Source organism: Lynx rufus, unplaced genomic scaffold, assembly GCF_022079265.1.
Source record: "Lynx rufus isolate CCGP_SWC_20201006 ecotype Redwood Valley unplaced genomic scaffold, mLynRuf1.p SCAF_5, whole genome shotgun sequence".
NCBI classification, from domain to species: domain Eukaryota; kingdom Metazoa; phylum Chordata; class Mammalia; order Carnivora; family Felidae; genus Lynx; species Lynx rufus.
Window position 1 is genome coordinate 78004530 of NW_025814867.1, and position 24196 is coordinate 78028725.

Sequence of the window (24196 nt, forward strand, 5' to 3'; positions counted from 1 at the left end):
TGGTGCCGGAGGACTCTTGTTTTCCGCACTCAAGTCCTCTTTCTTTTCCTTTCTTCCCAACTCAGGGCTCAAGCATTTAGACACAGGCTAGTAAGACTTCAGGCTTGGGGCGCCTGGGTGGCTCAGTTGGTTAAGCGTCCAACGCTTGATTTCAGCTCAGGTCATGATCTCATGGTTCGTGAGATCCAGCCAGCATCTGGCTCTATGCTGACAGCATGGAGCCTGCTTGGGATTCTCTTTCTCCCTCTCTCTTTGCCCCTCTCCCCCTTAAAATAAATAAATAAACATTTAAAAAATAAATAAACATATATTTTTTTAAAGGGCTCTCTTCCTGACTTACTGAAGCAGTTTCAGCTGTGTAGTAATGGCAGAAGGTAGATTGGTGTGTGTGTGTTGGGGCAGGACGTGTATAGTAAAAAAACAAAAAACTAAGGCTGAAAGAAACATGGGTAAGTTCTTAGGTTGAGAAGAAGGAGGGGCCCACAAAGATGCTGAGGCTGGGAAAGTGAGGCCATTTCTAATGGTGCACAATCCAGGAGTAGTTGGAATCGGAATTTGGAGTTGATCGGAAAGTTTCCTTAGGCTTGATGAGTAGACACCCATATCCACCACATCAGAAACAAGAAGCAAGGTGGCCACCCAGGTGCCTCAGTCAGTTGAGTGACCAACTCTTGATATTGGCTCAGGTCATGATTTCACAGTTTGTGGGATCGAGCCCCGTGTTGTCCCCTTATCCAGCTGTGTGTTGGGCTATGCTCTGCCAGTGTGGAGCCTGCTTGGGATTCTCTCCCTCCCTCTCTCTGCCCCTTTTCTGCCCACGCACTCGCTCTCTCTCAAAATAAATAAACTTTAAAAAAAGAAATAGCGGGGCGTCTGGGTGGCACGGTCCGTTGTGTGTCCTACTTTGGCTCGGGTCATGCTCTTGCAGTTCATGAGTTCGAGCCCCACGTTGGGCTCCGCACTCACAGCTCAGAGCCTGGAGCCTGCTTCAGATCCTGTGTCTCCCTCTCTCTCTGCCCCTCCCCTGCTTGCACTCTGTCTCCCTCTCTCTCTCAAAAATAAACATTAAAAGTGTTTTAAAAAACAAGCCAGGATAGGGGACACAGGACTTCACTCAATTCATCTCTTCTTGTACTTCTCTCCTGTCTCCTCCACCCTTGGGAACATTCTTCTTTCCGAAACCAATGCAACTGAGTGGAGACCTGACCAGAAACCAGATAGGATGCACATATTTTATTTTAAGTTTTGCCAGTGTGCTGGTATGAGACTTGTCTCCATGTGCATGGGCTCCTCAGACATGCCATGTGATTGGTAGCAACATGCTTTTTGGCAGCTAGAAATCTTGCAAAGAAACTATTGAAAGGTATCTGTGCATTGTACTCACTGTTGCATTGTTGTTCCATGTAGTGACCTTCAGAAACAGCTTTGGGAAAGTCATTTGGGGCAGGGAATAACAGATGTGGTTGGTGCTTTCTCCTCCTCCTTCATTGCTTTCTGTTCTGCTTTGTAATACAACATTGTGCAATCACCTGGAAATGTGTTCTGTGCTCCCACGTGCTTCCTGAATGCAAACAAGCGGGCCAATAACCTCAGTGTTGCAATGTTTTAGCCTGAAATCTGCTTGGATAACCAACCCAACAGAGCCATTTGTCCTTTGGAAATAGGGCAGATAGTATAGGAAAGCAGGAGTTCACCAGGACCCAGAGTGCTGAGGCAGAGAGAGGAAAGCACAGGGGAGATAAAGGGTTGAGAATAGCTAAAATCACCATTCAAGTTGGCGCCCGGATCTTGGTGAAACCATCCCTCAGCTCCTGGAGGGAGACTGCTAAATCATGAAATTAATTGCTGTGCTTTTCCTTTGCTCTAGGCTGCTACCAAGCTTAACCGAGGAGTCCTTCTCACAAGAAATCGATTGCAATGATGAAGACCTATTCAAGGCTGTGGACACTGCTCTGAAGAAATATAACAGTAGAAACCAAAGTGGCAACCAGTTTGTGTTGTACCGTGTAACCGAGGTCACCAGGACGGTGAGTAAGCTGTGCCTTACCTTGAGATCATTTGAGATTTGTGCTGTCACTTGGAGCCCAGCCCCCTTCCCCCACACCACACACACACACACACACACACACACACACCAACAATCGCCAAAGAACTGACAAGCAGAGGTAGAAGCTTACGGCTTTTTGGCCCGGGAGTGCAGGGCAGGGTATGACTCGTCCTGGGCCACCAAGCTTGGGTTCCTGGGTGATCAGGGAAGCAGCATCCTCAGGTGAAAGGAAACAAAGGTAAATGGAGTCATTTGAAAGAAACTATGCAGACTAGGAGAATCCAGGAACTCAGTCGGATTGCAGCAAAAGAACTTCCTAAACGACTAGCTCTAGATTAAAATATAAAGACTTCCAGGGACACCGGGGTGGCTCAGTCCGTTAAGTGTCCAACTTCAGCTCAGGTCATGATCTCACCATTTGTGGGTTCGAGCCCCGCATTGGGTTCTGTGCCGACAGCTCAGAGCCTGAAGCCTGCTTCGGATTCCGTGTCTCCCCTCTCTGCCTCTCTGCCTCTCACACTCTGTTTCTCTCTCTCAAAAAAAAAATAATAAACATAAAAAAAAATTTTTTTAAAGATTTAAATAAAGACCTCCAGACCTCAGGTGGGGAGGGGGTGCATAAGGGGAGATGTATAACAAATACCATATGATCTCATTATACGTGGAATCTAAAAAGGTCTAACTCACCAAAGCAGAAAGCAGAAGGGTGGTTACCAGAGGCTGCGAGGTGGGCACAATGGAGGATGCGGGTCAGAGGGTAGAAGTTTTTGGTTATAAGATGAACAAGTCCTGGGGATCTAATGTACATCATGGTGCTTATAGTTAATAATACTGTATTGCATACTTGAAATTTGCTAGAAGACTAGATTTTAAGTGTTCTCACCATACGTATATACACACAAAAGGTGAACTACATCAGATGATGTATATGTTAATCAGCTTGTTTGTAGCACTTTACAACATGGGTGTATATGTGTGTGTGTGTGTGTATATATGTGTATATATATATATATATATATATATATATATACATATATAATCACATTGCACACTTCAAATATATGTAATTTTTATTTGTCAACTATACCTCAATAAAGCTAGAGGGAAGGGGAGTTATACCTAAGAGGAGGCAGAAATGAGATTAACATGCATTAGGCTAAATATCTACCATGAAGTCTGTATGGCTGAATGCGTCAAGGGTAACAGCAATGTTCTAGGTGTTTTCTAATATTTTTTATAACACATTGGTGCACTCAGGTTGAAGACGAATCTTGACAGTGTTATGATTTAAAGAAATACAGATCTTTCAATAATTTGTCTAAACGAATTTCACTATAAAACTCTGTGCCTGTGATAGTTATGTAACTGTTTACTTTGGCAGAGGGGGGAAAGCTAGTCATTTGACATGATCAGGATAAAGAAAAAAGCCCAGTGGACAGAATTTCTTTTTTTTCCTGAAAGTAAATTTGAGCCATTCTGGTTCACAAACTAGTGTAATGCTGTAGATATGTGGTCCTGGCACTCTCAAGCAGCAGTTGATTAGTGTTATCTTCATTGGCTGACATCCACGGCAAATGTGGGTTTTTTTGTTCTAAAATGTCCATAGAGGGACGCCTGGGTGGCTCATTCACTTGAGACTTCCACTCTTGATTTCAGTTCAGGTCATGATCCCAGGGTGTGACTGAGCCCTGCATTGGGATCTGTGCTGAGTGTGGAGCTTGCTTAAGATTCTGTCTCCCTCTGCCCTTCCCCCCTTCTCTCTCATAAATAAATAAATAAATAAATAAATAAATAAATAAGCAGCCTATAGAATCCTGCTTTACTTTGCCATGTGAGCACTATCTATACCACAACAGCCTACATCTTTTTTTTACATCTTTTTTTTTAAATATTTGCTTAATGTTTATTTATTTTTGAGAGAGAGAGAGTGCAAGCTAGAGAGGTGCAGAGAGAGAGGGAGACACAGAATCTGAAGCAGGCTTCAGGCTCCGAGCTATCAACACAGAGCCCGACGCGGGGCTCGAACTCACAAACCACAAAATCATGACCTGAGCCTAAGTCTCGGTCACTTAACCAACTGAGCCACCCAGCCGCCCCCCGCCTACTTCTTTATCAAAATCTGAGACCTGGAAGGAACTTTGGAGACTATCCTCTTTGACTCAATCATCCCAGATGCACCTAACATGACTCCAGCAGGCTCTGAGAGTCAGGAGACTTGGGATCTGGGGCTGGCTCTGCCTTTCCAAGGTGTGGGGGCTGCCTCAGCCATGCCCATCTACTCAGGGCCTCCTTTCTCTCACCTGCAAAGTGTAGGGTTAGACAAAATCACCTCTCTGGTCCCTTGCCGCCTGAGATGTCAGGACTTTACATCTGGAAAGCTCTCATCTAACTCAACACCTTTGCACTCTTTTCTTTTCTTTTCTTTTCTTTTCTTTTCTTTTCTTTTCTTTTTCTTTTCTTTTCTTTCTTTTCTCTTCTTTTTTTCTTTTCTTTTTTATTGAAGTATAGTTGACACAACATTACACTAGTTTCAGGTGTACAATATAGTGATAAGTCTACACATTATGCCATCCATGTTACACATTATTATGTATGACTACCATCTGTCACCATACAACGCTATGACAATATCATTGACTGTATTCCCTATGCTGTGCCTTTCATCCCTGTGACTTATTCATTCCATAATGGGAAGCCCGTATCTTCCATCCCGTTCACCTGTATTGCACAACCTCCTCAGCTCCTCCCCTATAGCAACCATTGGTTTGTTCTCTGTATTTATGATCTGTTTCTGCTTTATGTTTGTTTATTTGTCTCAGTTTTTAAATTCCACATTTAAGTGAAATCATATGGTATTGTCTTTCCCTATCTGACTTATTTCACTTAGCATATTACCCTCTAGCTCCATCCATGATCTCAATCTTTTGTATGGCTGAGTAATATTCCATTATATATATGCCAAATCTTTATCCAGTCATCTATCAATGGATGCTTGAGTTCTTTCCATACCTTGGCTATTGTAAATAATGCTGTATGAAATGTATAGATGTGTATATCTTTTCACATTAGTGTTTTGGGATTTTTTGGGTAAATACCTGGTAGTGAATTGCTGGATCATATGGTATTTCTATTTTTATTTTTTTTTTAAGGAAACTCCATACTGTTGTCTAGAGTGGTTGCACCAATCGACATTCCCACTGACAGTGCAAGGGATTCCTTTTTCTCTACATTCTCATCAATACTTATGATTTCTTGGGGCGCCTGGGTGGCGCAGTCGGTTAAGCGTCCGACTTCAGCCAGGTCACGATCTCGCGGTCCGGGAGTTCGAGCCCCGCGTCGGGCTCTGGGCTGATGGCTCAGAGCCTGGAGCCTGTTTCCGATTCTGTGTCTCCCTCTCTCTCTGCCCCTCCCCCGTTCATGCTCTGTCTCTCTCTGTCCCAAAAATAAATAAACGTTGAAAAAAAAAATTTAAAAAAAAATTAAAAAAAAAATACTTATGATTTCTTATCTTTTTTATTCTATCTATTCTGACCGGTGTAAAACAATATATCTCATTGTGGTTTTGATTTGGATTTCCCTGATGATGAGTGATGTTGAGCAACTTTTCATGTGTCTTTTGGCCATCCGTTATATTGTCTCCAGAAAAATGTCTATTCAGGTCCTCTGCTCATTTTTTAATTGGGTTATTTATTTTTTGTTTTTTTCTTGTGGTGTTGGGTTGTATCAGTTCTTTATATATTTTGTATACTAACCCTTTATCAGATATGTCGTTTGCAAATATCTTCTCCCATTCAGGAGGCTGCCTTTCCATTCTGATGATGACTTCCTTCACTGTGCAGAAGCTTCTTAGTTTGGTGTATCCCCAGCGGTTTACTTCTGCTTTTGTTGCCCTTGCCTGAGAATGTCAGAGAAAGGGCAATGTCAGAGGAATTACTGCCTATATTTTCTTCTAGGAGTTGTATGTTTTCAGGCCTCACAGGTCTTTAAAGCACCTTCACTTTAGAGGTTTTATCTATTGTGGTGCCTGGGTGGCTCAGTCGATTAAGCGTCCCACTTGGGCTCATGTCATGTTCTCACGGTCCGTGAGTTCAAGCCCCGCGTCAGGCTCTGTGCTGACAGCTCGGAGCCTGGAGCCTGCTTCAGATTCTGTGTCTCCCTCTCTCTCTGCCCCTCCCCTATTCATGCTCTGTCTCTCTCTGTCTCAAAAATAAATAAACATTAAAAATAAATAAATAAATAAATAAATAAATAAATAAAGGGTTTATCTATTATCTCATGACATGCCAGAAAAAAAATAAAGCAAATAAAAATACTAAAGTTACCAAAAATTAACGCACCATTCAGAGATAACCATTAACATTTTTTTTTGAAAATGAAAAAAGGGCTTCTTGTTTTCTTGGTGTAAAAGAAATATATGTTTACTTTTTAACAAGACAACTCATAAACGTTTGTTTAGAAAACAAAGGGAGACAGGGGTACCTGGGTGGCTCAGTTGGTTAAGCATCCGACTTCAACTCAGGTCATGATCTCCTGGTCTGTGAGTTTGAGCCCCGCATTGGGCTCTGTGCTGACAGCTCAGAGCCTGGAGCCTGCTTCAGATTCTGTGTCTACTCCTCTCTCTGTCCCTCCTATGCTTGTGCTCTGTCTCTCTCTGTCTCTCAATAATAAATAAATGTTTAAAAAAAGTTAAAAAAAAAAAAAAAAGAAAACAAAGTGAGACAGCTGTACCTGCACCACTGAAAGACAAGCATTTTAACAGCTTTGCTTTATAACTTTCCAGACTTCTAAAAGTCCTATGTATACCTATAAATTGGTTTCCACAAAAATGGGCTAATACTATGGATAATCTTGTAACTTACAAATACATATTTGTAAATATATTATGAACATTCTTCCAAGTAAATATTTATAACTTTCAGTGTTTTTAATAAATCTAGAGTTAAATCAAGATCGAATATTCATATCTGCATTGGGTCCCACACAAAGTATTTGCTGGAGCATTTGGATGAACCCTATGTGTCTTTGGTTGCTTTTTTTCAGGATGACCCTGAGACATTTTATTCCTTCAAGTACCAAATCAGGGAGGGAGACTGTTCTGTTCAAAGTGACAAAACATGGCAGGATTGTGACTACAAAGAATCTGCACAAGCTGTAAGTAGGTTGGTTGATGGTTCCCGAGCCCCCAGTTTTCTCCACCAAGACTGTCTGATTTTTCTATTTTTAGAGCTAGAGATGTTAGTATTGTTAAGCCTCTTTGTAAGGAATGCACGTAAACCCTCCAATGTGTACAAAAGTCAGATGCTTGGTGTCTGCGTTCCCGTTCTCTGTATCAGAGCATGGAGAGGCCAGCAGTTAAACAAAGAGAAAGCCCTGCATGAGAAGGGCACTCTAATGACCAATTAGGACAGCGGGCCAGTCCCCAAAGACACAACAGATCAACATTTGGGCCAAGATCGAGGGCTGGTGAGGGGAGATCACGGGTGCTTTACTTGCATCTGCCTGAGTGTAAATCCTCCTCTGGGTCCAACTAGCTGACCACTCAGAACTGGTGTGCTGCCTCGGAAAGGGCAGCTAGCATTGCCTGCATCAGGTTGTTGGAGCATGAAATGAGATACAGTATGCAAAGAACTTTCTTTAATAGCCATGGCTATCTTCACCAAATGCCGAAGTGCCGGGCACAGCACAGCTTGATCGTTTGACCTTAATGATGGGGGAGTACGGACAGTGCCCAGAAGCAAGCCGTTCTCTCCACAGTCCCAGGATTCACCCCTTCATGTCACAACACTGGCGTCCTGCACATCGTTTCAACGCTGAAATTGAAAGGGAAATCAAGAGGAGAGCTTAGGCTGGTTCTAAGGCACTGTATACATTTTGGTGAAAAGGAAGCGTACTTCAAAACCTTGCCTTTATCCTGCCTCTCCTCCAACGTCTCATGATTTCAGTGGCTTGTAAAAATAAATAAATAAATAACCGTTAGGCTACAAAAGCTCTCCTTCTGGTGCCTCAAAACTCGCTAGAAAATTTTTTGGGGCAAGTTTAAAAAAAAAAGGGAAAGTCATATTGAGCCATAGTACTAGGTGTACTTCTCCATTTGAAAGATGAAGATAAATGGTCTCTCTCTCTCTCTTTCTTTTTCTTTTCTTTTTAGGCCACAGGAGAATGCTCCGCAACCGTCGGGAAGAGAGGGAATACAAAATTCTCCGTGGCTACGCAGACCTGCCAGATTACTCCAGGTAGCTGGCTCTCCCTGGGGGGTGCTAGCCGGGGAGGAAATGAACCCTGTCAGCGTGGTGCCAGGAGCACAGCCTAGAAGAAGCCCCCTCCTGGTGGGTGGTGGCAGCCTTGGGGGTGGGGCGGGGCCAGGGAGCTGCAGAGTCCAAGGTCAGGGCCAGGATCAGGCCAGTCATCCCCTCAGCACATCCCGACTCCCCTCCCGACTGCAGCATTGTATCCTCTGTGTGCAAAGGCTCTGAGAAGGGCTGAGAAGGCACAAGGGCTGCCTTCAATTGTGGGCAAAGAAGGAGGGAGAAAAACACGGGCTTTGAGGTCAAACTTGGCCAGGAATCCTTCTGAGTTCTTCACCTTCGTGGCTTTCCTCTTCCATATCCAGTTCTTACAAGAAGTTGCTTTCAAAGAAAACCAGTCCAAAAGCAGAAAAGAACATACAAGTAATTAAAAACTTTTTTTGTTTGTTTGTTTGGAGTAGGTTTTGATTATGCAGTTTAAGGACTTTATCTCGGGGCATCTGGGTGGCTCAGTCAGTTGAGCGGCCAATTCTTGATTTTGACTCAGGTCATGATCCCAGGGTCGTGAGATCGAGCCCCCTGTTGGGCTCTGCACTGAGCAGAGAACCTGTTTCAAAATTCTCTATCTCTGTCTCTCGCCCTCCCCTGCTCTTTCTCGCTCTCCCTCTCACTCTCTCAAAAAACAAAAACAAAAAACAAAAAACAAAAAAACAAAAAAACACTTTCTCTTGTAAGCAAACTTTATCATCCAGTACACGGCAATTGTATATAGTGAGCGACAAAGCTTAGCCAAACATTCAGAATTTACTTCTAGGTCCACATCCCTCATCTGAAACCTTTGTAACCAGATGTATTTCAGAATCAAAAGTCACAATCTTTCTTTTAATTTTAAAAACCTCTCTCTAGAAATGTTGGGGCAGGGTGGAAAATCACTGGGACACAGAGGAGACTCCACCTCTCTCCAGCCCCCCATCAGTCTCCCCTCCCCACCCCCAGTCACAGCTGCCCCAGAGGAGGCCGACCCACCTCCTCTCTTCTCTATCTCCTTCTGCCTTTTGTTCATTGTTCTTTCTTCTTCCATCAGTAGTTCTCTCCCCTCTCCCCTGTATTCCAGTTTTCTAACTTGCCCACCACTGTCACCATAACTAGGGGTCGCCATGACTACTCAGCGGGGAAGTCTTTACTGGGACACACACACTTCCAGAGAGACCAAGAAACAGTTGCAGGGACGGTTGTGTCCACCTGCTAACAATGGAGGACGGGCTGTAGAACACCACCCACCCGGCCTCCTGATTCTGTTCGGATGGCACACGCTTGGGCAGGGAGAGCCCACTGGGCGAAGGGGCCTAGGACAGCCCCATGGCTCTTCCCCTTTCTACGGTGGGAGCTTCTACTGACCCATGGGTTAGGGCTACCTGTTAGGAACATTACTTTGTAATTTAATACAAATGTACTTCTTTTTTAACATGTTACATTGGTTTATTACAATCCCCTCAGTGGTTCCCCATTCTCACAGCAGACCATTCTTAACCAAATTCAGAGGGTCTGTGAATACCCTGAAATTACGTGGAAAGCATTGTGAGTACGCACATTTTCCTGAGGAGGGGCTGGGGCTTTCATCAGGCTCACGAGGGAGCCCAGGGGACTGGGAATATGGTTAGTAACCCTTGGCCTCCAAGGTGGGGCTTGGGCCCAGTAGCAGAGGACTCTCCACTGACTGTTCTGACCTCCATCGGCCCCCACTCCCCCGCCCTCCTGCTTTAAGCCCTTGCAAGATGTATACATACCACGTCCCACTCTGCTGTCCCTGACTCAACTTGCTTTCTTGGGAGCTATCCTTCCTTCTCAGGCTTTATTGCTCATGGTGCCTGGTTGATCTTTTTTTTTTTTTTTTTTTTTAAGTTTATTTATTTTGAGAGAGAGAATGTGCACAAGCAGGGAAGGGGCAGAGGGAGAGAGGGAGAGAGAATCCCAAGGAGGCTCTGCACTGTCAGCGTGGAGGCTGATGTGGGGGCTCGATCCAACAAACCACGAGATCATGACCTGAGCTGAAATCGAGAGTTGGGCGCTTAACCGATTGAGCCGCCCAGGCGCCCCTACCTGGTTGATCTTGGCCTCTCTTGGCTGGGGCCTGTTCTCCTCAGGAAAGTTTTACTTGAGCTCAGTCTGGGCTCCTGACTTTCCAAGTTGTTGCCAAATTATATTGACATGGCCCATCTGCAGTTCTGACTCTCTCACTCAACTTTGCCCAACTCTTTCACAGCAGTGACCATTACTAACGAATCAACGTACTCACGGTGCCTAGCTCCGCACCTGGCACTTGACAACAGGTGCAAAACAACTTCGTTGGATTGAGTTGATACAAAATGTATTATATACCCTGAGCCAGGCTTCAAGGAGTTGTAATTAATTCTAAAAAAATAAATAAATAAGATGTATCTGTAATGTTTTACTTTTTATAAGAGTATAAATTCATGTCACTCTTTTATTTTATTATTTTTTTTTTTACATTTATGTATTTTTTGAGAGACATAGAGAGACAGAGCACAAGTTGGGGAGGGGCAGAGAGAGAGGGAGACACAGAATCCGAAGCAGGCTCCAGGCTCCGAGCTGTCAGCACAGAGCCCGACACAGGGCTCCAACTCACAAACCGTGAGATCATGACCTGAGCTGAAGTCGGACCCTTAACCGACTGAGCCACCCAGGCGCCCCTCATGTCACTCTTTTAAAAAATGTTTATTTATTTATTTATTTTTGAGAGAGAGAGAGAGGGAGAGAGAGATGGAGATGGAGAGGGGGAGGGGCAGAGAGCAAGGGAGAATCCCAAGCAGGCTCTGCACAAGCAGAAGCCTGATGTGGGGCTCAAACCCACAAACTGAGATCATTATCTGAGCCCTTAACTAAGAGTCAGATGCTCAAATGACTGAGCCATCCAGGCACCACTAAATTCATGTTACTTCTATGATTTAAAATTACTTTTAAATAAATTTAAAATAAGTGCACAATAGTCTGCATGCAAGATGTTCCTAAGTAAATAATATAGGTTTATCTCTCTGGCTAAAAAGCGGTCTTGCATTCTCACTTTTTTTTTTTTTTAGCATTTACTTATTTTTTTTTTTTTGAGAGACAGAGAGAGGCAGAGCATGAGTGAGGGAGGAACAGAGAGAGACGGAGACACAGAATCCGAAGCAGGCTCCAGGCTCTGAGCTGTCAGCACAGAGCCCGACCCAGGTCTTGAACCCACGAACTGTAAGATCATGACCTGAGCCAAAGTCAGATGCTTAACTGACTGAGCCACCCAGGCGCCCCTCACTTTTCTTTTTAACTTTATTTACTTATTTTGAGAGAGAGAGAGGAAGAGAGAGCAGGGGAAGGGCAGAGAGAAAGAATACCAAACAGGGCCTGTGCTGCCAGCACAGAGCCCAACGCGAGGCTCAGTCCTATGAACCATAAGATCGTGACCTGAGCTGAAATCGAAAACCAGTTGCTTAACCGACTGAGCCACCCAGGCGCCCCTCGCCTTCTCTTTCTTTAATGTATACTACGATTTACTGGAAAGTTTACCAGGGCCTTCTAAGTTATCTCATTTAGGGCAGCGTATGTGAACGAAGGTTTCACTCATTAATGCTGCCCTTTTGCCTGCTCTTTGTCAAGCCGAGGGTCCTGTGGTGACAAGCCAGTATGACTGCCTTGGCTGTGTGCACCCCATATCGACTGCGAGCCTTGACCTGGAGCCCGTTCTCAGACACGCCATTCAACATTTTAACAACCACACCGGTCGTTCCCACCTCTTTGCTCTTAGAGAAGTCAAGAGGGCCCACAGACAGGTTTGTTCTTTAATTTTTCATTCCGCACAGTAGTCAGTATTACATGTTCTTTGTAGAGACAGTGAAATGGAAAAGCCATTCTGTCCTTAGGGTCTTAAGAAAATTTTATTAATACCTCACTACCATGAGGCAGACTTGGCTCCAAAAATTAAATTGTATCTAAAAGGATGGCACAGCTTTCTGGGTACCCTCTAAATCATAGGTTCCGTACCATCAGGAAAAAAAGTAAATACTTGTAACTCTGGTCTTTTCGTTGCCTCCATTCGTTAAGCCTTTAGTGACGGTCGACTGGCTCCCTTGCATTTCAGCCTCTAATTACGAAGGACTCACTTTGGTCGGTAACATTCCCTGCTTTTAATCGACCTTCCAATTTGCTTTCACGCAAGACATGTGCTTTGCTCAGTTATGTCCATAGCCAGCTATCAGGGTGCAACTGGGCCCAGATAAAGCAGGAGAGATCTCATTGCCTGGCAGTCTGGGAACCTGAGGACCTACTGGTCAAAGTCACCCAAGTTCCAGAGTTTTCTTCATTCATCTAGAACAGCATTATGCATATTTCACAAATTCAGTGGAAGACTTTCTTCCTGCCGCCTAGCTGAGGAAATACTGCTAGGTCTTACTTAAGGAAATACAGTACCTCCGCGTGTAGATTGCATTTGGTTGTTTGATGTGTAGGAGTGTGGTGCGTGCGTGTGCATATGTGCGTGCGTGCACGTGGGGAGGGAGTGAGAGTCATAAAGCGCTCAATATTTATTCAGAAATGCCTTCTGCCTAGTAATAATCATCGTTCATATTTTTGAGCCAGGCAGCATCCTACACTCGTCATAACACTGTGAGTGATGTTTAAAGTGCCTTGTAAATATTCAGTCCAAAACTGTTGCAGGTGGTGGCTGGATGGAATTATGAAATTACTTACTCAATTGTGCAGACGAATTGCTCCAAGGAACATTTTCTGTTCTTAACTCCAGACTGCAAGTCCCTTTTGAATGGTGTAAGTAGGCAAACATCTAATTATAAAGTTCTTAGCATTTTGTGTCCAGTCTTTCCAAGCGTGGAAAGTCTCAGCTGTGTGGGAAGACTCAGTCACTAAAATGTTAGGTGACCTTCACCGGTTCACATTCCCTTGGGGATTCCGAAGCTCTCGGCACTGGTCAGGCTGCCTTACCTACCCGGTCAGAGAATCTGCACACCTAGCAATAGCCCTTACAGATATAAGCGGGGAGTAGGAAGAGCCTGAGACAAAATAATGCCATGATCAAGTTTGTCTTTTCACGCCTTCACTTTCCTATCTTCTTTTCTTCCCCATGTGCTCAATGTCCTGACACCAAGCTCTACCCAGAGCAGTCCCTCATTTTCAACTTGTCTCTGCTTGTTTTCTCACCCTTTCTCCCCTGCTTTGATCTCTAACAAACACATCCGAGTCTCCATCCCTTACAGACCCTTTCTGGGATGATATCTGTTGGTCTGAACCAAAATTATGTTAAAAGAGAGCATCTCAAGGTAATCGTCATTAGCACATGTTGAGATAGCTAAGTCTGCTTCCGATTCTGTGTCTCCCTCTCTCTCTGCCCTTCCCCCGTTCATGCTCTGTCTCTCTCTGTCTCAAAAATAAACGTTAAAAATACATATATATTTTAAAAAAAGAGATAGCTAAGGCATGAAGACCTCCCCAAGGATATTGGCATTTTAGCCAAAGACTGCTTTAAGCAATGGATGACTTAAATCCAGTAACTTGACTTTTAGGATTCTAATCTATGGGAAGAAAATGAGGAATCCAGACAGCAAGGTGTTAATTTCAGCCTTATTATTAATAGAAAAACATTGGAAGTAACATATCTTCAGCAGTAGGGAATGGTTAAGTAAATTATAGTAGTATATCCATATAGTAGAATATGTGTGGCCATTAAGATTCTGTTTCAAGTTTTTAGTGACTTAGTGAAATGGCTATAATATGTTAAGCAAAAAAAATAAGGTAAAGAACTATATAGACAGATTCATTCAAACGTGTAAACATAAGTATCAATAGTGATGAGAAACAAATATGCCAAAATATAAAATATCATTAACCTTCAGGTGGGAATATAGGTGTTTTTTTCTGATTCTTCATACTTTTTGGAACTCTTCAGTCCTTCTCAATGTTTCTGTTGAAGCGTATACTAATTTCATAATTGGAAAATTCCCAGAGTGGGAGAAAAAATTTGCAAATCACTTATCTGATAAGGGGTTAGGATGAAGACTATATTAAAAACCCCTACAATGTAACAACAAAAAGACAACCCAATTTAAAAACAGGCAGAGGGATTAAAAAGATATTACTCGGGGCGCCTGGGTGGCTCAGTCGATTGAGTGTCTGACTTCGGCTCAGGTCACGATCTCACAGTTCGTGGGTTCGAGCCCCGCGTCGGGCTCTGTGCTGACAGCTTGGAGACTGAAGCCTGCTTCGGATTCTGTGTCTCCCTCTCTCTCTGCCCCTAACCCACTCGCATTCTGTCTCTGTCTCTCTCAAATATAAATAAACATTAAAAAAAATTTTTTAAAGATATTTCTCTAAAAAAAAAAACTATAAATGGCCAATAAGCACCATCAGAAGAATGTGAATACAAGCCACAGTGAGATGCCACTTCAGGCCCAGAGGATGGTTATAATTTTTAATCATTGGAAAATAGCAAGTATCGAGGCAGCTGTGGAGAAATTAGAACTTTCGCATATTCCTGCTGGGAATGCAAAATGATGCAGCCACTGTGGAAAACAGTTTAGCAGTCCCTCGAAAAGAAAAACATAGAGTTACCATATGACCCAGCAGCTGCACGCCTAGGCGTATACCCCAAAAGAATTGAAAACGGGGACTCAAACGGTTAGTTGGATGTCAATATTCATTGTAGCATTATTCCCAATAGCCAAAAGGTGGAAATAACCCAAAGGTCCGTCAAGAGATGAATGGATAAACAAAATGTCATATATGGATAAGACAATGGAAAATGTTTAGCCATAGAAAGGAAAGAAGATCTGATACATGCTACAACGTGGATGAACCTTGAAATCATGCTAAGTGAAATAAGCTAGACACAAAAGGACAAATGTATGATTCCACTTATATGAAATACCTAGCATAAGCACATTCATAGAGACAAAAAGTAGATTAGAGTTTATCAGGGGCTGGAGGAGGGAGAATGGGGATTTGTTGTTTAATAATTGTTTATTGAGATGATGAAAATTTTTGGAAACAGTGGTGATGGCAGCACACGACTGAATGCAATTAATGCCACTGAATTGTACATTAAAAAAAATTTTTTTAACGTTTATTCATTATTGAGAGACAGAGAGACACGGAGCGTGAGTAGGGGAGGGGCAGAGAGAGCGGGACACACAGAATCCAAAGCAGGCTCCAGGCTCTGAGCTGTCAGCACAGAGCCCGACGCGAGGCTCGAATGCACAAAACGCGGGATCATGACCTAGGCCGAAGTTGGACGCTCAACCGACTGAGCCCCCCAGGCGCCCCTGAATTGTACATTTTTAAATGGTTAAAATAGCTAATTTTACATTGTATCTATTTTACCATTAAAAAAAAACAGTAAAAAGAGAGAGGGCTCTTCTAAAAAGATATGTTCTCACTACTATTTAACTTTGCCAGTTTGATTCAAGTCTGACGTTCAAGCAACCATTAACACCTCCTGCTTTTACATTTAGCTAACGGCTTGAGGTTACATAAGCCTACATCCTTTCTAGCTTTAATCTTTCTGCATCTATTTGTAAGGCCTCAATTTAGTTTTCTGTTTGCAACAAGAGAGATACTCAAAGGCCAGTTGGAGCCACAAAGCCAATCAGATTTTTGGTTCAGACTCTCTGGGCCTCCACTTCCTCATTTATAAAAGCGTGAAGAACACAGTTGGTTAAGCGTCCAACTTCGGCTCAGGTCATAATCTCGCAGTTTGTGGGTTCAAGCCCCAAGTCAGGTTCTGTACTGACAGCTCGAGCCTGGAGCCTGATTCAGATTCTGTCTCTCTCTTTCTCTCACTCTCTCTCTCTCTCTCTGCCCCTCCCTCATTGCACTCTCTTTCTCTCTCTCTCAAAAACAAACATTAAAATAAAATTTTTAAAAGAGTGAAGAAGAACAACACCTGTCTCACAGAGGTGTTAGTATAGCTCAAGGGCATGAAATAGAAATGAAGTGTTCTGCCCACATTGGTATAGTTTAAGGCCTTGCTGTTCAAAGTGTGTTACAACGACCAGCAGCATCAGCATCACCAGGGAAGCTGTTAGAAAAGTAGCATCTCAACTGCCCCCATGCCTTCTAAATCAGAATCTGCATATTAACAAGATCCTCAGGTGATTTGTTTGCATACTAAAGCTTGAAAAGCACCACATAAGAGGTTTCATAAGTAGTTCGCAGGCCATGCTGCATATTAGAATCACTCAGCTAGCTTTAAAAAATGCCTATTCCCAGGCCATTCCCCCAGACGTTCTGATGTAATTGGCTTGGGTGTGTCCCCGGAATCAGAATGATCTAAAATCTTCTCATGTAAACTAAATATGCCGATAGAATTGAGAACCTTTGGGCTACTTCCAGCTTCCTCACCCCATCCAAAATTAAGATATTGTAAATGTGGTGTTCGCTGTATCTTTAAAAAATATGACATTATATATATGTTCCTTTATTGGAATATACATATATAGAAACTTTAAGAAATGCAGAAACATAAAAAAAAAAAATAACACTGAATCACACATGCCCAAACATCCAAAGATATCTTAGTATATTTCCCTCTTGTCTTTTTTGTAGGGGATATGGATAATTTTTGGTAATTTTTTTGTCTGTATATATATCTAGAATATTTCTCACTAATGATAATCCTAGATTCATTTTGTTTTTTGTTGTTGGTTATTGCTATTAGGAATTAAACCCTTATGTTTTTATTTTTTCTCTTTTAAATAAGTTATTATATATACAACTGTATCAATTTTTATTTATTTTTCTTATATCCAGCAACTTCACTGAATTCTTATTAGCTCTAACAGCTTCTCATTGATTCTTTTCATCCAGGCATACAATAATGTGTTATGCAAAAAATACCTTTATTTTCTTCTTTCTGATGCTTATTTTTTTGTTCTATGTCTCAATGAATTGACCCAACTAGCCAGAGATAATTTTTGAAAAAATGGTGATTACACACTGTCATGTTTTAGGCCTGATTTCATTTGGAAAGCCTGTAGAATTTTGTCATTATTTTGCTGTGGGTTCCAGGCAGACATTCGTTGTCGTGTTAAGGAAGCATCCTTACATTCCTGTTCTTTAAAGAGTTTTGTTCTGTTTTGGTTTGGTTTTAAATAAGGAATTGGTATTGAATTTAGCTTTAGAATAGATGTTAAAATATGATATTAAATTTTTCTAATTTAATCTGTTATGTTGTTTTGACAGCTTTCCTAACAGCGATCTTTAGATTCTTAAACTGAACTCACTATGTGTTTAGTGTTAATTATTATTTAAATATGCTTCTGGATCCTATTTCTAGTTTAGAAATTCTACATCTATATTTACAAATGAAAGTGGCTTAACAGTTTCTGGGTGTGTGTTTGTATGTGTTTTATTTTTTTAGGTTTTAATATCTTGATTACAGTTTTACAGAATGAAAATAGTTTGCCACTCTTTTCTTTTTTTTAAGTTTATTTATGTTATTCTAGTAATCTCTATGCCCACTGTGGGGCTTGAACCTATGACCCTGAGATCAAAAGTCATCTGCTCCACCAACTGAGCCAGCCAAGCACCTCTGCCACTATTTTCTGTATTCAGAGACAGTTTATATAACATGGGAATATATATACCTTAATTTTTGAAATTATTCATCCATAAAACATCTCTGTTATTTGGAGGTGGAAAGTAGAATGGAAGTTTAGACTAGGAATAGCATTCTCTCCTTCTTCTCCAGTCATTGGTCTATTCAAGTTTTCTTCTTGTTTTTAAGTCAATATTGGTTATTTATAGTTTTTGAGGAAAGTATCTATTTCTTTGGGATTTAAATGATCATATACTTGTTTATAATATTCTCTTATATTTTTATACTTCTCTGTATACTTTGCTATGTTGCCTTTCATATACATTTGATTTTTTTCCTTACCCCAAGAGTGATCTTTTGGATTTTTTTTTAATGTTTAGTTATTTTTTTTCTTTTTTTTTTTTTGAACGTTTTTATTTATTTTTGGGACAGAGAGAGACAGAGCATGAACGGGGGAGGGGCAGAGAGAGAGGGAGACACAGAATCGGAAACAGGCTCCAGGCTCTGAGCCATCAGCCCAGAGCCCGACGCGGGGCTCGAACTCACGGACCGCGAGATCGTGACCTGGCTGAAGTCGGACGCTTAACCGACTGCGCCACCCAGGCGCCCCTTAATGTTTATTTATTTATTTTGAGAGACAGAGGGAAAGAGAGCAAACAAGTGAGCAGGGGAGTGACAGAGAGAGAGAGAGAGAGAGAGAGAGAGAGAGAATCCTAAGCAGCTTCCTAGTTATCAGCAGGGAGCCCTATGCGGGCTCAGTCTCACAAATCATGAGGTCATGACCTGAGCCAAAATCAAGAGTCAGATGCTTAACTGACTGAGCCACTTAGGTTCCCCTGGATTTATTTTTTAATGCTAGTGCTTTCTATTTTCTAACTTATCAGTTTTGAAAAGTTTATAATCTGGCTTTATCTTGTTTTCTCCTTCTTATTTTCCTTGAGCCTATTTATTATTCTGTTTCCTTTTTGAATTTCTTGAGAGAAACACCTACATTTGGAGTTGTTTTGTTTGTTTCTCATCTCCCTTTTTAAATTACAAAAGCATATAAAGCCACAAGTTAATTCTAAATGGTGCTCTGGCAATATGATGTGGAATTCTCATTTTTCTTCTTTCGTCTCTCACTTTTTTCCTTATCCAAGGAACCCTGCCTATTTAGGCAAATGTGTTTATATTTCCAAGTTGTTTATTTGTTTAAATTTACGTCATTAATTTTCAGGGAGTTTTTTTTTTTTCTTTTTGGTGCTGAGGCCAAAGAACATGGCCTGTATTGTTTTTGATTTGCTAAATTTATTGAGCCATTTTTGTGACCTAGAATGGAAGCGATTAAAAATTTTGCATCATACTTATGAAAGTGTCACTTTAAATCATATGTATTGTATGAAATTATGATTTAAATAAATCTTTATTATGTTACTCAAGTCTTCTGTGACCTTATTTATTTATTTTTTCCATTTGGCCTGTCTTAGGTTTATACTTGTACATTAAATTTTCCCACCACAATGATTTTTATCCATTTCTATTCCTATACATTTTCTGCTTTATGTTTCTTGATATTTTTCCAATATTAATTATATTTTAGCTCCTTTTTTTGTCATACTTGCCTCCTACAGCTTTGCTCATTCATCATATTTAACCTTTCTTTTTTTATGATCAGAAATTATACTTGAAGATGCAATACATTAATTTTGTTTTTAACTTAATCTAAAAACCTTTGCCTTTCTAAAAGAAAATTTTATCCATTCATTTATATGGTTATTATTTCTATACTAGGTATTCCTATCATCTCGTTTCATGTTTCTGTGGGTTTGTGTCTACTGTTCATTGTTGATGCTGTTAACTAATTGTTTTTTATTCTCCCTTTGCGATCAGACTGTGTTTCCTTTTGGTTCTCTATGTGATGATTTGTAAAGTCAATATACTATTTTTAGTATACTAGTTGTTTATTTAAAGCTTCTTAAACATGTGTTAACTTTATGTACCTATGTCCTTTTTAAAAACCAGGATATCGGTGAATGTACAGATCACGCACACGTGGATCTGCAGCTAAGAATTGCTTCTTTGTCGCAGAAGTGTGAACTCTATCCAGGTAGGAGCTGATGCGTGCTAGTGCTCTATGCTGCATGTTGGTCGTGGACAACTATCTAGGTCTTTTCACAGAACTCGTGCTTTGGTGTCTGTCTTTGGCACAAAGTCTATATGACCAGCAGGTTTACTGAGAACAACTTAGCCCATCTCTGCCCAGCAGTATGGTGGTAGGCATAGGGGAGACTGCTCTGGAAGTAGCCGGAAGGGAATGTCGTGGCAAAAGGGGAAATTGCTGGCCTCTGGGTACAACGGCAGCCAGTTTCCTTGTACAAGATGTCCCTAAAATCAGGTGCTTAAATGGGGAAAGCTGCATCTCATTTTTGACCACTCAGAGTAAAAATAAGCCTTTCAATTAAAGATTTTCCTCCCTACATGTTATAATGGAGGGAAAGGGAAATACCACAAGATTATGGTCAAGTCCTAATTTCTTATGTCAAGAGTCAGCTTTTCTCATCCTCGGAAGATAGTTGTATACATTTCCTGATGAGAAGCATGACTAAAGCTAGCTGCTCCCGGGAAAAATAGGACTTACATTTTTCCCACCAGAGAATCTTTCCTTTAAGTTAAGCATTGCTTTTTGCAGTTTCAATGACAAATGCAAAAACTTAGGAAAAGTACAGCATATCAATTGAGCCACTAGTGTCTCCTGATTGAATGTTTCCCTAAACACACTTGGCTCTGAGAAGAGGAAAAGAGGAGAGGCAGTAAGGTGAAGGTCAGACAGACAACCTCCACCCACTCACTCCTGGGCCTTGGGCTGTCATGTGATCCTCTGTAAATGACCCTGCAGGTCATGTGCAGGGGAGATAGTAGGCTACACTTCTCCTTCAGTGACACGCTGACTTAAAAGCTGATTTTTTTCAGGAGAGGATTTTATAGAACCGCCTCCCAGTATTTGCCCTGGCTGTCCCAAAGAGATACCTGTCAACAGCCCAGAGCTGGAGGTGGCTCTGAATCATTCCACTGCAAAGCTTAATGCAGAGAATAATGGAACGTTCTATTTCAAGATTGACCACGTGAAAAGTGCAACAGTACAGGTCTGTAAATTATGCTACAAAAATAGTGATCTTATAGCCGATGTGTGAATTGCTTACTAATTTTACCACTGTCCTTGGCTCTGCATCGAGAACCAGTGTCACGGTGAACAGGATTTGGGAGATTTGAATTTCAAGTCCCAACTTCACTGCATTCTTTGTGAGTGATCTTGGAAGAGTCACTTAAAACATTTTCTCCATTTTCTCTCTGTGAACGATAGGGGTGAAGATCAAATAAGAACATATATGTCAGTCACTTTTCAAACTCTCAATCGCTCTCTAAATACTAGCAACTATTCTATAATTAACAAAATTCAGTGCTAGGAAAAGCAAGAGTCATTCTTTGCCTTTCTGGACTCATCTCTCACTGTGGCATCACTTTGTGCCTTGGGCTCAGCCCCATCATCTGTCACAGCCCAGACTGTCTTCACCCTCTCACCTCCAAGTCGTTTCTCCCCTACCTGGGGGACGCTTCCCTCCTACAAATGTACCCTCTGGGAATTCATCTCTCTTTCCAGGCCCTGTCAATAGAGGCTAAGGAGTGTCCTGGTCCAGGGGTTAAGAGACCCAGCTTTACCACAGCACCACCAATGTCCTTAGCAACCCCACAGCCAGCCACTCGGACTCACTCAGCCCTTGTGGCCCCATCTGAAAATTGAGTGGCTGGATTAATAGATCCCAAATTCCTTCCACTCCAGCAACCTATGACCAATGTATTCATGAACAGAGTCCTATAGTAGACCTCAAAACTGGCTTCCGTAAATACCAGCTAAAGAAAAGTCATCAAAATAAAACCAAACTGTTACAGCAAGCCAACATGATCTTTATAATCTGGTGAAAGAAATATCACTAAAACCGAGTTCATACTTTTGACTTAGTAATTGAATTTCTAGAAATAGAAACTAGAAGTCGTCTTTATGGACAGTGATATTCGTTGCAGCTTTAACAATAAAAGCCAAAAAGAAAAGGTAAACTGCCAAAATGATCAATAATACAGAGGTGATGAAATACGTCTGGCATGCCCTTCAAATGGAGCAAATAAGCACCAGCTTAAAGTATCTTTCTGAGGCGCTCTTGGCGTGTGGGCAATGACCCGTGTTAAAATATGCAGTGGAAAACAAGAAGCCATAAAACTGAACACACATTCATCTTTGAAAAAGTACAGAAAACAGGGGCACCTGGGTGGCTCAGTTGATAATGCGTCCGACTTCGGCTCAGGTCATGATCTCACGGTCTGTGAGTTTGAGCCCCGCATCAGGCTCTGTGCTGACAGCGTGGAGCCTGGAGCCTGCTTCGGATTCTGTGTCTCCCTCTCTCTCTGCTCCTCCCCTGCTCACACTCTGTCTCTGTCTCTCTCTCTCTCTCAAAAATAAACATTGAAAAAAAATTTTTTTAAAGTACAGAAAACAATGCTGAAAAGAAACAGGTGCCTCACGCTATTCACAGTGGTGGTTTTTAGGCGACAGCCCAATGGGCTATTTATTTCCATCCTTCTAATTTCCTGTTTTAGTTTTTTTTTTTTTTATAACTGGAAGAAAACCCCTAAATGAATGGTATTAAAGTGAATCAAACCTGACCCTTTGATCTGTCTCCTACTCAGGCACTTATTCCTGCCCCCCCACCCCCCTCCATGTCATTACCCTCTCCCTGGTCTCGCTGGCACGTGACCCACACCAGATTCACTTGGGGAAGATATCAATCTGTGCCACTCCTGTTTGTCACCTTTCCTTTGCAATTTGCATCTCTGCTTCCCTGTGAATGTCCCTTATTCGTAATGTTGCCGTAGTAGCACCGTCCTCTGCCCTTTATTACATGCCAGAGGTCTGCTGTCAGGGAGAGAACCACTAATTCCCAAGCGCGAATATATAGCCGTCTTAGTTGTTACAATTCTCTCTGTAAATTAGCACATCAACGTTCTAGCGTGTATGCGCTAGATGTATGCAAGGATGCCAGGGAACACCACCAGGTAATGCTGTGAATTGAAGGGATCCCACATCCCTTCTTTTGCCAGATCAATCGGGAATGTTGTGAAAATTTCAAACTTACTTGTAAGAAATTAATCTTTGTTGCTGTTTGCCTTGAAAGAGAAGAATTTGCTCGTAGATCTTCGAGGCACAGCCTTGATGGAAGCAGCCAATTTACTAAAACCCAGTTTATCATTAAGATGACGTTGCTAAGAGCCAACCTCCAAATGACCAACCTGCCAAGTTGCTAGAGATTTATTTTACGGTTTTAGTCTTGCCTTGGCTTTGCATGTTTAGTCCTGTTTGAATGCATGTCCATTTCAAGCTGGTGTCATATTTCAGAAACCAAGAACTTCTTAAATCCTCTATTTTTCACACGTGAATGGCTGTGGTTTCTGTCACGTGCTGTTTGTTCCTGCCTCACCCCTGCTGCTGCTGCCATCAGTGTTCCTCCCTGCCTCTGCTCAAACGAATATACGTCAAGGATCTGTGTTTGCACATTAAGGAACTTCTCCTTTGACAAAGTCCTAGAAATGTCAAGGGATACGTATACGTCTAAGACGATGCAAATTGCCAAATTACAAAAACATTGGCAGTTATGCCAATTTACATTCACGTCAACTGGGTATTTAGACACTGATTAATGGTCTTGAATTCTACTCCTACCAGCAGTAATCGAGGCTGCATGTTCCCCACACCTGGCCAACACCAGGCATCATCGCTGGTTTTCATCTTTGCCAACATGGGAGGTTAAAAACGATGTTGCATTGCTTTTTTAAGGTGCATATCCTTGGTTACTAATGAAGTAAATGTTTTTTTTCCAGGACAAATGACCATTTTAACTTCTTTTCTGAAATATCTATTCACGTCCTTTGCACATTGGTTTTGGCGCTGGGCTTTATATTGATCCTACATCGTATTTTTCCCAGTTTGCCTTGCTACTTTGCTTACGGTGATTTTTGAGAATCAGTTTTCATTTCTGTATAGTCAAATTTAGACAGTTTTTTCCTTCCTTTAGGTTTCCTTCCTCTGCTTTTCACCTAGGAAAGACCTTCCTCATCCTGAGATCTGATGAACACTTACTTATATCTTTCTAGCTTGTTAATTTAATTTTTAAAATGCATATGGAACTTATATTGCTATATAGCGTTCTCCACTTTAAGAGCAAAACTTGGGCAGGATGGATTTAAGCAGGAAGACTTCTGATAAGAATGATATTTGAT

The 24196-nt window shown here is 41.7% G+C and overlaps 1 protein-coding gene across 3 annotated transcripts in view; it reads left to right on the plus strand.

Annotated features, from left to right (window-relative positions):
* Positions 1 to 1611: 1611 nt before the first annotated feature.
* Positions 1612 to 24196, plus strand: part of KNG1 (kininogen 1) — a 28304-nt gene continuing 5719 nt past the window's right edge. For all 3 annotated transcript variants that reach the window (XM_047099913.1, XM_047099914.1, XM_047099911.1), the window contains exons 1-7: positions 1612 to 2027; positions 7088 to 7198; positions 8196 to 8280; positions 11947 to 12119; positions 13003 to 13110; positions 19892 to 19976; positions 20840 to 21012. In XM_047099913.1, the coding sequence (XP_046955869.1) occupies positions 1833 to 2027; positions 7088 to 7198; positions 8196 to 8280; positions 11947 to 12119; positions 13003 to 13110; positions 19892 to 19976; positions 20840 to 21012 (930 nt within the window). In that variant the 5' untranslated portion in view covers positions 1612 to 1832. The remainder of the gene's footprint in view (positions 2028 to 7087; positions 7199 to 8195; positions 8281 to 11946; positions 12120 to 13002; positions 13111 to 19891; positions 19977 to 20839; positions 21013 to 24196) is intronic.